We start from the raw sequence: 16,437 nt of genomic DNA on the forward strand, positions 1-16,437 counted from the left end.
AGATGGAGTGAGTGCCTGCAGGCTCATTTCCGCACAATCTCCTTGCCATAGACTTCACCCCCAAAATTGCAAACACCGATTATCAAGCAGGCAGAAAGTAACTGCCACTATCAACAAATCATAAAATGTCTGGGTTCATCAGATTACTGAAGCTGTTGATTACCACTATTATAAGAGCGCACAAAATCTTGGGAATATGTGACTCTCGAGACAAAATCTATTTCCCGATGCTCTATAACCCAGGTAGAAAACTAAAAGAGAAACCAGGAGTAATTTTAAGAGTTCTAACTTCTTAAATGTAATTGCTTCTGTATCTAGTTGATGATGAGAGGCAAATGCTTGTAGGTTTTATTTCTCATACAAACAGTTCACCAAATAAACATTTTTAGGTATTATGAAATAATTACTGAGTCAAAGCAGGGATTATTATAGCATGAACAATTCTCTATTTCACATAGTGATAAATAGTACTTTCACCCTGAACATACAAACAATAGCTCAAATTGGATTCAACAAATAAGATCATGGACCTGTTTTACATACATATATGTAGAGACACTTTTTATAATCCTACAAACATCATTCTTTATACAATGCTTTCCAAATACCGGTATAACATATATAAAGTAAAATGTCAGAGCACATGCATGCAGACAGTTCTGCCGGCACTAACTCACTATGGAGATCCAGCACTCTATTTACTTAGCTGCTCAAAGTCCCAAGACCTTGTAATTAATGATAAATCAAGTCAAAATAACACCATTCCAGAGAGGGTGGTGAATTTATAATTTATGAAAAGTAGGGCTGGAGAAATAATGTAGATTTGGTTTTTAAATCAAGTATGTAAATGCATCGAAAGGGTTGAAAAGAGGGGGTGGGCAGAATCTATTAGAAGGTCCTAGAAATGCACTTACGCTTGGCTTTAACTCGCTAAGACTCTGACTGATAAATATTCATATATTTTAATCCTACCCTTCGTCTGGGTTCAACTTGAAAGCGACAAATATGAGATAAATAAACAGATTCTTCCTGTCACAGGACTCTGCTGTGCACTGTATTCCCTGGGTCTCTCTGAGGCCTACGATTTACCCACAGAGTAAGGTATGGTTCACAGGGCCACGGGAACTCTGTTCCCTCAAAGTTCAGATGTTAAAGTCCTAACCCCCTGTACCTCAGAATGACATGGTATTTGGTTACAGGGTTGTTGTTGTTGTTTGTTTTTTTTTAAGATTTTATTTATTTATTTGACAGAGATCACAAGTAGGCAGAGAGGCAGGCAGAGAGAGGGGGAAGCAGGCTCCTCGCTGAGCAGAAAGCCCGATGTGGGGCTCGATCCCAGGACCCTGAGATCTTGACCTGAGCCGAAGGCAGAGGCTTTAACCCACCCCGGCGTCCCTGGATATAGGGTTTAAAGAGGTAATTAAGGTAAAGTGAATCCTTGGGATGGTCCTTAATCCAATCTACCGGGTTTCCTTATACAAAGAGGTGATTAGGACACACATAGAGATGGAAGAAAGACGGAGTGAATACACAAGGAGACTACTGCCATCTACAAGCCAAGGAGAGAGGCCTCAGGAGGAACCAACCCTGCCAACACCTTGATCTTGGGATTCTAGCCTCCAGCTTCCATGAGAGGATAAATTTCTGTCATTTAAGCCACCTAGTCTCTAGCGCTGTGTTATGGAAATGAATATAGAAATGATTATAGAAAATGAATATAGTTTGGACTGACAAGAATCACCACAGCTACTCTTCAGTGGGGCAGACATGACCACTCTTTAGCCTTCTTTATACTGTTTGCAAAAGTTCTATGACACAACTACAGAAGTCGAACAAAATTTATGAAGTAAAGACACTACAAACTCAAGACTGATATATTCTGAAATTAGTTCACAAAGGAAATCTATTGATAATCGGACTCATCCATCGTAGTTAACATTGTAGTCATTAAAAATCAAAAATTAAGAAAAAAGCCCAGCATGTCTTACTACTAAGCTTAATTCACATTTTAACAGTTGGAAGCTCTTCAAATTCTTTCTTCTCCCCTCTTCTTTCTCTTTCTTAATAAATTATAAATTGTGTCTGCCACTGAGTTTCTTCATGAAATGGCCTATGACTTAAAAAAAAATGCAATATAGTGTTTTGAGAAAATGATTTCTGAGAAAATGATCCAGTGTTCTCATGTCATAACCACTGCTATCAAGAGTGTGCATTTCTCTTATTTGATGCATGAAGAAGTATTTGCATTTACTTGATTTTACTTCATCAATATGCATATGTGGGTATGTATAAAATAACACATATTTTGGTATTTTTTATCAACTCAGAAAATGTCCAGAATTAAACTCAAGGCTTTTTAGTATAATAAACATAACTAAAAGACAGATGGTTATCAAAATGCTGAAAGGAAGTTAGAGCTAAAATTTTAAAAATAACTTGAGTCATATTTCCATTTTGTCTATTTTTATGACTTCAAGAAAATAATTAGTGGCTTCCACATTACTTTCTATCCTATGATAACTCTGCATAATCCCTTTTGTGAAATAAACAATGAAAAATCCAAATAATATTTCAAGTTAACTTTCTGGCTTTAGCGATTTCAATATATTTCTTTGGTATTTCTAAAATTAACGTTAAAAAAACAACCTCGGTGTTTCATCTTTCTATTTCATAGTTACGATGCAGGGATTAGTTAGAGTTTATATTTAATTGTTAAATACATTGAGGAAAGGACTGCAGAATGTGGTACAATAAATAGAGGTCACCATTTTCAAGCATAGCGCAATTTAGAACCGTGATACCATCTCCTTTACCTTGGCATGTGTGCATTATTTAAAGCATTTTGAAAAAGCACCCCTCAACGCTAGAAGTCCCTCAAAACAAGTATACACAAGAGCTGGAAAGGGCTACACAAAGCTTTAGGCCAGATTTTCTCCCTTCCGTATTCAACCTAGATGTTCTTACACCGGGTTTGCTGTTTGACCCACCTTTCAGTAAGCAGCACTCTTCCAGATAATAAAAACTGATAGGACAGCCATAAAACTTGTAAAATGCCATTACAGGGGTCCCATAAATGTAAAACTGCCGATAGAGTTTGGGGATTTACACCTAGTGTTTGTCCCTTCACAGAGGCAAACATGCACAAAGCCACTGTAATAACCCTTCAAAATCAGATAATATTCTGACAGCTCAGTTTCACTGACAAAAGAGTCCTGGGCAGAAGCCAGGAGGCCCAGGTGCGCTGTGTCATGCCAGTATTTAATGTAGTCTAATATCAGATAGATGCGAGTGAGAGAAGATACTCTGAATAAAGTACAGATAATAGCATGGACAGCCACTCATTGCAAAATTACTTGTGCTCATCATGCTGGGAGCTTTGTATTAAATTTTTCTGTCAAGTGGCAGGAATCACAGGGAGAAGTGCCTCAGAAAACCCTCCTTGTAACCTTGGATAAGGATCTATAATATTAGGCTTTCATATGATAATGGCAAATGATGCCCCTTTTGAAAAATTGCTGACTGGTAATGAAAGTCCTAATCAGATTGTGGATGGAGAGGACCAGGGGGTGGGGGGACAGTGGTCGGTGACACCCTTCTTCTCCTACCCCGTTAGCAAATTTAGCAAACTTGACAAGATGGGTGAGTTCTGAGAGAATTTATCTTACGTGAATTTCCAACAAAGCCCTTGGGGTTGTTTATAAAACGAGAAGGTGGCGGTTTAATAAATGCTGGGCCACCTGAGGCACTTTCATTAAAGGCTTTCTCTAGACAACATTACACGTTTGCATTATTCTCTGGGGCTCCCTTGAGAATACAAAGCGTTACCTCCTCAGTGAGAGTCGATACCGTGTGAAGGCATGAAGGAAGATGATTCGATTTGCCTTTTGGTGCACAAAATAACGCTGACACCACTAGAGTTAGAACTAATATTCAGATGAGTTTATTGTCTTCTATTTGAATGCAAAATTCCAAAAGGAAACCAAAAAACAGGATGGTTTGGAAGATTTATCAGGGAATGTGAGGAAAGTTAGTTCTCTGTCATTACTTCAACTACAATGATGTCTGTTCACAACGACAAAATAACCTTTTAGAGATAATAAAAACATGCACTGTTCTTAGCTTCTTAAAGAACCCTCTTATTAGAAGGACCGAACATGCTTGACAAGATATGAAAGTCGATCACTGCTATTAAGTTATAGGAGGCTTACTGTTAATGAATTTTTAATGTAATTCCTCATGCCAGTGGACGCATTTTCTAGTCCTAGAGAGCCAGGGTAAACAAGCGAGATTCATAGATGTTTTCATGTGTTTCAATGGACTTACCATCTGTGTAGGCTTCTCTGCGCAGATGTCCTGGCTGGTGTTTTTGCTTCTTGGCGGGTCTGGCCTTCTGCATTACGGCGGCACTCATGTTGCTGTCTGTAGAAACAGGACTTGTGGGTCGAGGGCACTGGGATGCATGAAAATGTCGGCGGCCTGAGTAAAAAAAAAAAAAAATCAGAGCCAAACTCATCAATGTATTTTAATTATAACATTAAATAAGAAAAAGAAAATACTAGGACTAGAAGCATCCCTAATTTCCTAAAAATAGTTTTAAATAAACTATTCTAGCCAATACTAGGATTTTTGTCATTCTGCCTAACCCATCCACTGGGGGGAAAAAAAAACACTGAAAATTTTTTCCAGCTTTTTTTTTTAAACCATAGTACTTTAATTCTGTTAAAGTTCTTGACACCACTTATTAAAGAAAACCATCCCAATTACTTTTTTAAAAAATTTTATTTTATTTATTTGACACAGAGAGAGAGAGCACAAGCAGGGGGAGCAGCAGGCAGAGGGAGAAGCAGGCTCTCTGCTGAGCTGGGAGCCCCATGTGGAACTCGATCTCAGGACCTTGAGATCATGACTTGACCTGAAGGCAGATACGCAACTGTCTGAGCCACCCGGGCACCCAACATCCCAATTACTTTTGCAACTAACCTCACTGAAGTGTTATTTTCTCAAGGGAATCACCAGAGTCCTTAAGAAATTCATGTTCTAAGAGTGAACAGTACTAGACACATCCCTTACATTAATTAAATATATTTTTATGCGATTCTTTGAAGGCAGACACCTAAAATCAATACATTCAGAGGCATATCCTCTTCGGGAGGCCTGAAATTAAAGCTAGCTCACATATTTAGACCTGTCCAAAGTTACTTAGATGCCTTTTCTTTCACTAGATGTTTACCTGCTGATTCTGGATAAAGCGACCCCTCCAGAAACTTCTACATTTCTTGGTGGTAGCAGAGGCGGTTTTGGTCTTTTCATTTTGGAGGGACAATATTTGCAGGTACAAGTGATAACTGAATTAGACACAGTGCATCTCAGAGCCTCCCCCATTTTCTGTCTGTCTTACAGAGATGTGGTACCACGATGGCACAAAATATTTATTCCATCACAGCAAAGGAAATCTTGGCCCTACACTTGACTTTCATTATTCTGCTTTTTAGAAATTCCAGACACACACAGAGCTGGAACTTTTTGTTGTCCTGTAAGAAACTTCAAACAGACCTACACAGCATGTCTTTTGGCTAGAGACAGGAGAAGCCACATACAGTGGAATCAACATACGTAAAAATGCTGACTCATATTAAATAATATTCATTAACGCGGTCAAGTGAGAAGCAATTTGATTAGATTATTCATTCATATTAACTTCAAGGCATATGATCAGCACACCCTTTCTTGAGAATAACATTTTAAGAGGCAGAGGCCAATGCATGTTTAGTTCATTATAATTATGAGCCCAACGAGAACCGGAAGTGCCACTAAATTACAATACGATAAAACGTTAAACCAAACTCTCCTTAGCTATGATGGAGACTGTTACAATTAAAGTTACATATCCATGAAAAGAGAGGATTAGGGCTGAGACTGAGCACATTACTCATTCTATTGTGTTAAGCCATCTACTGTTCGGAGACCCTGAGGCATCCAGTCATTTACGGATGAATTTTTAACATTATTTCTATGTTTTGTTGATTTAATGAACTGAAACACACCTTGAATGCAATCTGAAGCAGTAGTTTGAGATGCTTAATTTCACTTTATTTTTTTTAAGAGAAGATTAAAAAATAAGGAGAGATAAAAGCTATGTATGTACACAGTGAGATGTTATTGAGAAAGGTAGTTTTGGGTAGTTATTTTATTACATTCAGTAGGGACTGAGGGGGAAAAAAGGAATTTGGTTGAATTTCATAAAATACTGGTGTGGCCGAAATAAATATATGTTTTACAATAAGAGATTGAGGAGTACTAGACTTCTTTTTTTTCTATAACACACTCTTGATTAAAAAAAACACATAGAAATCATCTTATTTTCTCAGAATACATTCTACAAATGATAAAAAATAATGACCAATCCAGTGTCTGAAAAGAATAGGGAAAAGTACCAATGGGACAGCTGCTAAACTAAGAAAAACAAAACAACAAATTAAGATAGTAATTATTGATGTGTTGTGATAGTCTTTTATTTCTCAAAAATGTATGCCTTGCTGGCCACAGTATTTTACTCTACCATTTGTATGTTTTCATATACACAATGTGTATATGAATGTATACTATGGATATATTCCAGCCTACAGAAATAAATGTCATGTGATAAATCTTTGACTTATTTAAATTATTTCCTTTTTCATACTATTTATTCTCCAAACAAGGTTGGGAATAGGTAATCAATAAAAATGGGTTCAAACATAAGAACAGATAGATGATTATTGTAAGCAGGGTACTGGCAATGAAAACGGAAAATGGAAAAAAAATATATAAGTAGTTGGAATAACTGCTCTCCAAATTGCTAGATTAAAAATGTTTGCTTTAAATATGAAATATCTATGCTTGAGAATGTATGCATATCACACACATCCTTCCATCTTACCAATTAAATTAATATTCTCATGGAGAGAGCATGAAGAGAATGGGGTTAAGGAGAAATAGCCCATTTTCCAATGGTTGAGTGCCCCCCTGATATTTATTTATTTCTCCTAGAGAATTTCTAATTAAATAGAAAAAGAGACTTATCACAATGAATTTTATTTTGGTTACTTTCTACACCTCAGAAAAACTGTAACGCAAACCTCACCTGACTAGAGGCACACCTAAAGAAATTGTACACATATCTGCTATGACTTTCGTAAAAACAAGGACTTCCCAGGGAGCTTCCCTCACATTATATAGGATTTATTCAATTAAAATAAGCTCAAAGGTTTAAAAAGCCTTGTCCAGATAAAGGGAATAACCAAGCTGTGTCATAAGATTGGATCTTGGGTTTCCTCAGGCAGCAAATAAAAGACAGTAATAATAGCTGCATTTCACACTGGACACAGATCCTAGGCAATAATCATCAACTGACATGGACCCATCGAGTCTTCTTTTCCAGCTTGGTGACAAGCCCAGAACTTACCAGAAGCATCCTGCATCTGACGACGTGCCACTTTCAGACCAGCATACTCCGCGGCTGCTGCCACTGCCTGGGCAAAATCGGCATCGGTGAAGAAGGAGCCATCGGAAGAACTCACGCTGGAGCGTCCACTGGAAATGTTGTCCTCCTCTGAGGCTGAGCCCCAGCCATTGATCATGGACCCAGTGACAGAGCTCTCAAGGTCCCCCACACTGGAGGCAGGGGTCTGCTCAAGGCCACGTAACAAAAGCCGTCTGGTCTGCATCTTGGCGACTTCCATGTCTGCTTCATCTTCTTCCTCTTCCGGCGCATCCGTATCCATATCTGAGACAAGAGGTCCTGAAATGTAGCCGTAGGTATGTGGTGGGGAAATCGGTCGTGGTGGTGGAGGGGGGCTCACCGGCTGCCGTCTGCAGGAAGATGGAAAACACAGGTTTGGCTCAGCTCGTTATTGGGACATACACAAAATACACTAACCAAGAGATTCACAAGTACACTGATTCGACCGTTGCTTCTGTGGAGCTCATTTAACCAAGCTGGTCTTCCTCTCAATTCAAGTTTAACAGAAATATCTTCAGCTACCTGTAAGTCTACTTAATGTTCCATGATTTGGATTATATTCAGTTAAAAAAGGAGAAGTAACACATACCTTGGAAACATATGCCTATGCATTTGTCTTAAAGCTTAATGAATATTAATCATAGATTATTATTACCAAAGACAACAGGATCAGTTCTGGAACAGATGCTCCATAAACATGTTTCTTCCCCTTTATTTTATTTCCATCCTTACCATTCCAAGCAAATGGACTCATTCTTAGTGACTTTAAAGAGCAGAATTCCATAGAATGAAACAATTATATATTCAGCATATGACACAGATTCCTGTAGATTTTATTCCATTAAAATAAAAGTCTATGGAAGCCAGGAGCATTGTTTTTCTCTGACTTATTCACCAAATGTAATAAGCTACTTTTAAACCTATCATTTTTACCATTTTTACCATTATCATTATTCCACCTATCTGTTAAATAAAATGCTCAAAGGTATTTTTCCTGATACCTTGAAATTAATTAAGGACCAAGGCTGAAGACCATGTGAGCAGTATTCTACAAGGCAAGCTCACAGTTACCAATAACTACTTTCAGTCATCTCTTCGGAGATCCAGAGAATGACATGGGCTAACAGCAGTCCTTCTACTACCGTCCAACACTGCCACCCACAGTGAGGGTAAGATGACTGAGAAGATAGTGTTTTGACCTCAGTGTAAAGCATGGATGGTGGAAAGAAGTTATTCCCAAGGCGGTAGAATGCCAAGAGATTAACTCCTAATTTAGGAAAGTGCCTGACAGAAAGGAAGACATACAGTGATTTCCAGTTAAGGGACTGTTAGTCAGTGACCTGCCCAACAGTCCCAGTGTTCTCTAAGCAAGATTAAAGAGATGATATAAGGGGGAGTGCCATTTGGAAGTCATAACAACACCTCTTCAAATTCTGTTGCCTTCAAGAGGTAAGGGGGATAGATTCCACATGAGTGTGCCAAGCTGAGCATGAGCACTAGATGGTAGTTAGATCAGGTTCTAGCGTCATCTGGCCACCTCCTTGGTTTAGGAAGCTAGGAAAGATGCCACGGACTTGTAATCCACCTGGGAATGTGGCTAAATTGTTCAAGGACTACAAAGGCCTAGAGACGCTGCTCAGAGTAGAGTCCTTCATCAGTGAGTAACTTGGTTACTTGGTTCCAGCCCATCCCTCTCACCAACCTTATCATACTCAGAGAGCAAGACAAGACAGAATAGTCACTGGGGCTGACCAAGGAGAAGACTGGCTCCTCATCTAGTTTGCCATGCCCTCACACTTAGGAGAAGAGGAAGGAGGACAACAGAGGTTAAAAGCAGAGACTACCATCTTACTCCATGCTGCCATAGCCACAGACAGGGACAGTCTACAAAAGACATCCACAAGTGCTATGATTATGGTTTTACAATAAACAGAACTGGAATTTAAGAGACAATTAAAAGGAAAAAAAGATTCAAACCAAAAAACAGACTCTTAACTATGGAGAACAAATGGAATCATCGGGGAGGTTGGGGAGGATAGGGGACGGGAAAGGAAAGAGGCCACTTGCTGTGATGAGCACCAAGTGACGTATGGAAGTGTTGAGTCACTATACTGAACACCTGAAACTAATATAACACAGTATGTTAACTATATTGGACTTAAAATAAAAAAAATTAATAGGATTGAGCCTCAAGTTGAAAGAAAGCCTCCAAACCGAGCCATGGAGGATCTGGTCAAAATCTAACAAAGGGACCTACTATGGAGAAGAATAGGGAAGTTCAATATAGTAATATGGCTTTGAGGGTGAGATGCCAGTGGCTCAAAGAAAAGTTTTGTGCTTTTTAATTCAACGAATTGAGACACTTCAATAAGTACATTTTGTTACCACAAATGGAAACATTAAAAATACATTATTATTAAAAATACTACAATTAACTAATTTATTGAGCATCTACTTTGTGACTAAGTATATTTTACAATGTGAACTCATTTGATTCTTGCAACAGCTTTCCAAGGTACTGCTTTTATTATCATTCTACAGATGAAGACATTGAAATTCAGAGAAATTAAGGACCTTGCCAAAGTTCCCACAGCGAGTAGGTATCAAATGTAGACTTTAATCTCACATTTCATTTCCCAGGTCATGACCTTTCTTCTAGGAATGGTGTTATTACACACACACACACACACACACACACATACACACATATACATATGCATAATATGTACTATAATAATTTATACATATACACGTACATATACACACATAGACAGTTCTTGAACATAATGTACTATTTTTTATTTCTGGGTGTTTTCTAATGCATCTGTGTGTGGCAATAGAAGAAATATGAAGAATATGTCAAAGCTGAAGTTATTTAAGAGATTAAAATGGGTGATTGTTTCAATATGGAGTGTGTTATACACATAGGAGGAAAACCTTTGTTTAATTTGAGTTGCAATAAAATACCATATTTAAAAGTCAATTTACGGTCTTTGTCAGCATGCCCATCCAAAATACCACAAGAAATTTCTTTTTTTAAAGACATGTAAGACTTTCTAGCATCAAGGGGACTATTCTGATCATCAATACAGGGATGTAGAACAGTCAACTTGACTATGAAAGGAAGCCAGCATTGTTGTCTTTGGATACTTCACATTCTGTAGAGCAAAAACATCTTCATGTTCAACAAGGGCTGGCTTTTAACTACTATCACCCTGTGCAAATGCTGGGGAAAGAGAGAAAAATTTATTCAAACCATCTGTAAATAAGGCAAGCCCAGGGAATGTGTGATAAACATGTACAGTTTGAAATATGTAATATATTCTATTTGAAAACAAAAAGCTATTTCAAGATGCTGCACTCAAGTGGGACTTGCCACAAATGAACCTCAACCCTCTAGATTTTTCTCCCTGAGGGGTTCCAACATCTTCTGAAATAATGTACAAGTATATGACTGCAAATCACAACACTCTAGGCTCCTGCAAAAATGATGTCTTCATAAATATGTTTGAGAGAAGGCAGGAATAATGCCATTAATTTATGAAAGCAGATATTTATATAGTTCACCACATACCATTTACCAGACAAAAGACAAAGGGGGAAAAATGTGTACCTTGGAGATTTTTTCTGAAACTGGCATAACTTCGATACTTTGTATGGTTAACCCTTACCTGGTTTGTAAATAGGCAAGATACTTAATTTTCCCTTGCCTTTTTACGGTCTTTTCCTTCTAAATGTACCATATTCAGTTTGTCTATATTAATAAAGCATCAGTTAATTTCCTGTCCCGTACACGAAAACTACTTTTACTTTTCAAGAAGTTCTTGCTAAATACCAACTACAAGAAGCTCCGTAGTATCAGACCCTTTTTGAAACAATATATGCAAATAAGTTTAATTATATCATTTTCGTAGTTATTGTTTGAAAAGAGAGAAGAAAGATTCCTATTATGTTGGTCACCTAGTTTATCCAGTTTTAGACAAAGAGAGAATATCTAGAAGCTCATTAAAATGCCAAAATTGCAATATCCATATTAAAGCAGTCTAAAATGTTTAATTAAATATTGTAGATATATAATGGTTTTCGTTCAGTAATTTCTTACTAATTTAGACCACACTGTTTGTTTATGCCTCTAATCAATAAACATAACAGTAAAAAATGTATTCGATAAAAAAAATGTATTCATTCTTTAAGCATTTACCCTGTCTCTATTACTGTGAGACTGCTAGGTTCTAAGAACAAAGGAATCACAAGAGCTTGGGGATTGCTTTATACTCTAAGTGATAAAAGGATTTGACTTTAAGGCACACATACTCAATAAAGCTGACTATATATCAGGACACAGCAGAGTATACTTTGCAAAAATGTCCAGGACAGTATCTCCCATCCCAACACTCTTCTGAGATGAGAACTTGCCACTCCCCCATGAGCTCCCGCATCAGGAGAGGGAATTTAGTTCTACACTCAGGAATCTCAGTGGACCCGGTGACTGCTCTGACCAACAGAATCCGGCAAAAGGGCGATCGTGTCAGTTCTGAGTAGAGCTCTTATTTGGCCTAGAAACATCCTCTTCCTGCCTTCTTGGAAGCCCACCTCCATGTAAGAGGCGCCACTACCCTGAGATCCCCGAGTTATGAGAAGCCTGGGCTAGTGAAGACACCTCAGAGGATGAGACCCAATGTGGAGACAGAGAGAAGCTACGGAGTACTGAGACATCAGATATATGAGTAAAGAAACTAACCTGAGAGTAAATCTTCCAGCCCCAAGAGACCACATGAAGCCACGTGGATTAGAGATGAAGTGCCCAGGTGAATCCTTTCTGAATTCCCAATTCGTGGAATTGTGAATAAAAGAAAACGGTTGTTTTAGGTAACTAAGTTTTAAAGGAGTTTGCTAGGCAGCAATAGAAAGAGGAACTCGAGCACCATGTTAGAAATTCAGCTAAATAAAATAGATTTGCTCCTTGCCTTAAAGGGATTTCTAATCCAGTAAAGGACACATACGGTGAATCAGGTGTGCAATGATAATGCAGTACCCACAAGGAGAGGATGTTGAAGGTGTTATGGGAACACATAGAACTGGCTCCTTTCTCAGAACTGGGACATGAGAAAAAGATCCTACGGAGAGTATCTGCCATTTTACCTTGGTTCTCAAAGACACACAAGCATTCGTTTCAAAAAAGAGAGGGAATAATGGTGTTCCAGGAAAACAGGATGGCACAGGGGAAAAACCTCAAGGTGGGTGACCAAGTATTCATTCCTGGAACTGGAAGAAATGTAGAGTGAAAGCACCATGAACGGGGAAGAGGTGAGTGGCGATGAATAAGGATGGGAAGGCGTGCAGGGGTCAGATCACAAAGGGCCTTGATTGCTACATTAGGGAATCTTGCCTTCATTCTCAGGGAAATGGGAAGCCATTGAGAGATTTTAAGCAACGGAGAGGCTTGATCAGTGTTGCATTTCAGGAAAATGCCTCTGCACAGGCTGCAGCTGGAAGATTAGATTGAAGACGGGGCAAGGCTAAAGGTGACCAGACCACTTACGGACCATTACAGTAATACGGGCAAGAGAAAATGGCTGTCGGAAGTAGGAAAGTGCCTTTCTGGCTGAAGACATGTGTATTGTTCTGAGTGATATTTAAGCAGCTGAAATCTACAGAAATGAGTAGTTGGATAGAAGGGTCTGATGCTCAGAATGAAATCTGCAGAGAAACAGCCATCTATCTTTAATGAGTACATCATTAGGGGCATGGCGGGATGATGAGAAACAGAAGCCATCTGCTGATGGGCCAGGCATCCAAATAGGTCAAGGGTTTGAGAAGAAGCTTCTCTCAAAGACTTAACTAGAGATGAGAATTACAGCATTGTATATAGTATCAAAAACATAGACTTAACTTAAATGCCCAACCTTAAGGAATTATTTAAGTAAATCACGGTATACTTCTGTTTAACATGCATATCTAAGTAAAAAGTTACTGACATGGAAAAATACACCATTCAGTGAAAAGATCATTATCACATATCAGCATATCACAAGTTCAAAGTGACGTGAGCACATGCAGAGATGAAAGACTGAGAAGATCTGTACTGAGGTCTCAACAGTGACTATCTCTGACTACACGGATCGTTGGGACTTTTTGTCTTTTTATTTATTTTATCTGTATTTTCAAATATTTCTACAGTAAACATGTGGAGTATACCTTCGTCTTAAAAGAACAATAATCGTTGTTGTTGTTCAATGGACTTCATTTACGTATTGGCATCCAGTGTTATTTCCAGCAACAATCCTGGAAATAAAAGTCTTAATACCTACATGGACCGAAAATTATTATTTCAAAAAGGCTGTATATAACTCAACAGGATTGTAAGTGCAGATAACCAAAGCATTTGTGTTCATTTTCGTTTTGAGTTCATAGAAGTATCAATCCCCCCTAAAACAGCAGGGGTGTTTTGATTCTGTGACATCCGATTCCTTTCATCAAATACTTACAGATGTAAGCTTTGCGTCCCCTCAATGACATGAGTAAGACGTGAGCTCTGCCCTCAAAGGGCTTTTACTTTAAAGAAGGAAACCGGCATACGAAGAGCAAACACAAATGCACCATGAAAACTGATTAATGGGGTCGCAGGGCTGTGAACGGACTGTCATGAAGAGAAAAGCAAAGCCTTGGTTGGAATTTGCCAGGCAGTGGAATGAAAGTTTCACAGAAAGGATGCGTTTTGAATCTTGAAGGATGAAACGTGCTTGGCCCTGCAATGAAAGAAGCAGTATGTGCTAACACACGGGGGCCCAGTGAGGGCACTAGACATGTGCGGCAAGGTCATGAGAGGCAAGGGCGCCCGCCATTCCGGTCACCTCCAGGTGGCCCTCCTGGGTCAGGAAGTGGCAGTGCTGACCGGGTGTTGGTGAATTTAAGGCAAAGTCAGGGAACTTCAAACCAAGTCGTTAGAAAAGGTGTGTGGAGAGACTGGGAGGGAAGAGGGAAGTAAAGCCGGAAAGACTGTGAAAGGCTTTGACCACGGGGCTGAAGAGCAGGACCTGACTCTGCATGAGGGGCCACGTTCCCAGGCTTGTTGTGTGTCCAGAAAGATAACGTGGAGGGCGGCCAGGAAAGGGGAACTAAGAGAAATGGAGATCCGTTCAAGGATATGGCGGCATTTCAAGGGCTAGGGATGGAGGGTCTGCCGTAGCAGCTCTAGGAATGGAAACAGGAACACAAAAAAAGAGAGTTTGAAGTCAGAAGTGAAGGGATCATGAATAATTTAATTTGGGGAACGGTAGGAAGATAGCAGAAGAAATGAAGCAATAGGATAATTAAATTGATTGCAAAATGATAAATAGTTTTTTATGATTTTTGGCTTTTTTATTATATAATATTTTTAAGATTTTATTACATTTTTTTTATATTTTTATTTATTTGACAGAGAGAAATTACAACCAGGCAGAGAGGCAGGCAGAGAGAGAGGAGGAAGCAGGCTCCCCACAGAGCAGAGAGCCTGATGCGGGGCTCGATCCCAGGACTCTGAGATCATGACCTGAGCCGAAGGCAGAGGCTTCAACCCACCGAGCCACCCAGGCGCCCCTATTACATATATTTTTTAAGATTTTATTTATTCATTTGAGAGTGGGGGAGTGGAGAGGGAGCACGAGCGTGGAGAGAGGCAGAGGGACAGGGAGGAGCAGGGTCCCTGCTGAGTGGGGAGCCTGACTCAGGGCTCGATCCTAGGACCCTGAGATCATGGCCTGAGTTGAAGACAGATGCTTAACCCACTGAGCCACTCAGGCGCCTGGGCTATTTTATTTTTAATATTGTTGTTCAAATAAATAAGGTTTAATGATTTTAAACACGGTAGTCAACAAAGGGGGAAATTAAACAAGTTTGAAAGGTCAAGTGCAACGACAAAGAAGGTTTTGGACAAGTGGAGTGCAAGATGGCCAAGTGCAAATATCACTGCGGTGCTCAGGAAAAAGGGTGGCCTGGCTAAATAAATTGGAAAGCCATCAGAATATAAGTAATTGTCAAACCAAGCAAGGGAGTGATGGCATAAAGGTAAGGACAGCAGGAAACTCATATTTGTTGAATATTTACCTAACTTCAGATACTTTCCATACATTATCTCATTTGATTCCCATAACAAACTTATAAAATTGCCAACACTACATAAAGCTTACGTATGCTAAAGATGGAAAAGTCTTCAGATTGGCCGTTAGGAGGTTACTGTCAGCGGATCAATGGAAACCAAATGGTGAGTCAGAGTGCAGTGGGCTGAGGTATGACTGGGAATGAGTAAGGCAGCGTTGATGAAATAGCCCTAAGGAATAGGGGAGAAGGAGAGCACGATGACTAGAAGGGGAGGCTAAGAAAGGGGAACATTGAACAGCAGGAGAATTAATGGTGAAGAGAAAAAAACAACGGGAGGAAGAGGCTGAGAAGTCAGGATAGAAAAGGGCGAACTGATTTTGATTGATTTGAGGATGGGAGAAAGGAAGACATGAGGAACACAGAAGAAAGGGTTTGCCAGGAAGATACTGCCTGCCACTGACAACACAGCGGGGAATGGTGGGGAAATAGGTAATAGGAAAGAACGAAAGGAGAATGCTGACGTATTTCAGAAGCTTCTATTACCCCTTATTTGCTTCAGATAAGAGTGAAGGAGGTGGTCTGTGACCTTGATAGGGAAAAGATATAGATGCCTTATTCTCAATCTCCATGAAGTTTCACGGGTTAACACTATTAAAGATAAATGTATGGCAGTCTAAATTCCCCCTTGTCCCACAGAGGAAGGCTTAACTACCTCCTTCATTTCAGAGAGTATGTGATTTGAATTTGGAAAGAACCTCTTACTGATAGAATAATTAATACGCATGGCAAGTTCTATTTTTAATCCACAGAATTCAAGCAGAATAAATGAAAATGTGTTATTCATTCAAGAAAAC

At 39.2% G+C, this 16,437-nt stretch overlaps 1 protein-coding gene across 1 annotated transcript in view; it reads right to left on the reverse strand.

Annotated features, from left to right (window-relative positions):
* The window catches only part of ROBO1 (roundabout guidance receptor 1), a 411,503-nt gene that overhangs the window by 11,126 nt on the left and 383,940 nt on the right, over positions 1-16,437 (reverse strand). The window contains 2 exon segments of the mRNA XM_080801074.1: positions 4,324-4,476; positions 7,445-7,851. Of these exon segments, the coding sequence (XP_080657200.1) occupies positions 4,324-4,476; positions 7,445-7,851 (560 nt within the window).

This window comes from Martes martes (genome assembly GCF_963455335.1).
Source record: "Martes martes genome assembly, chromosome: 1".
Classification (NCBI taxonomy): Eukaryota; Metazoa; Chordata; class Mammalia; order Carnivora; family Mustelidae; genus Martes; species Martes martes.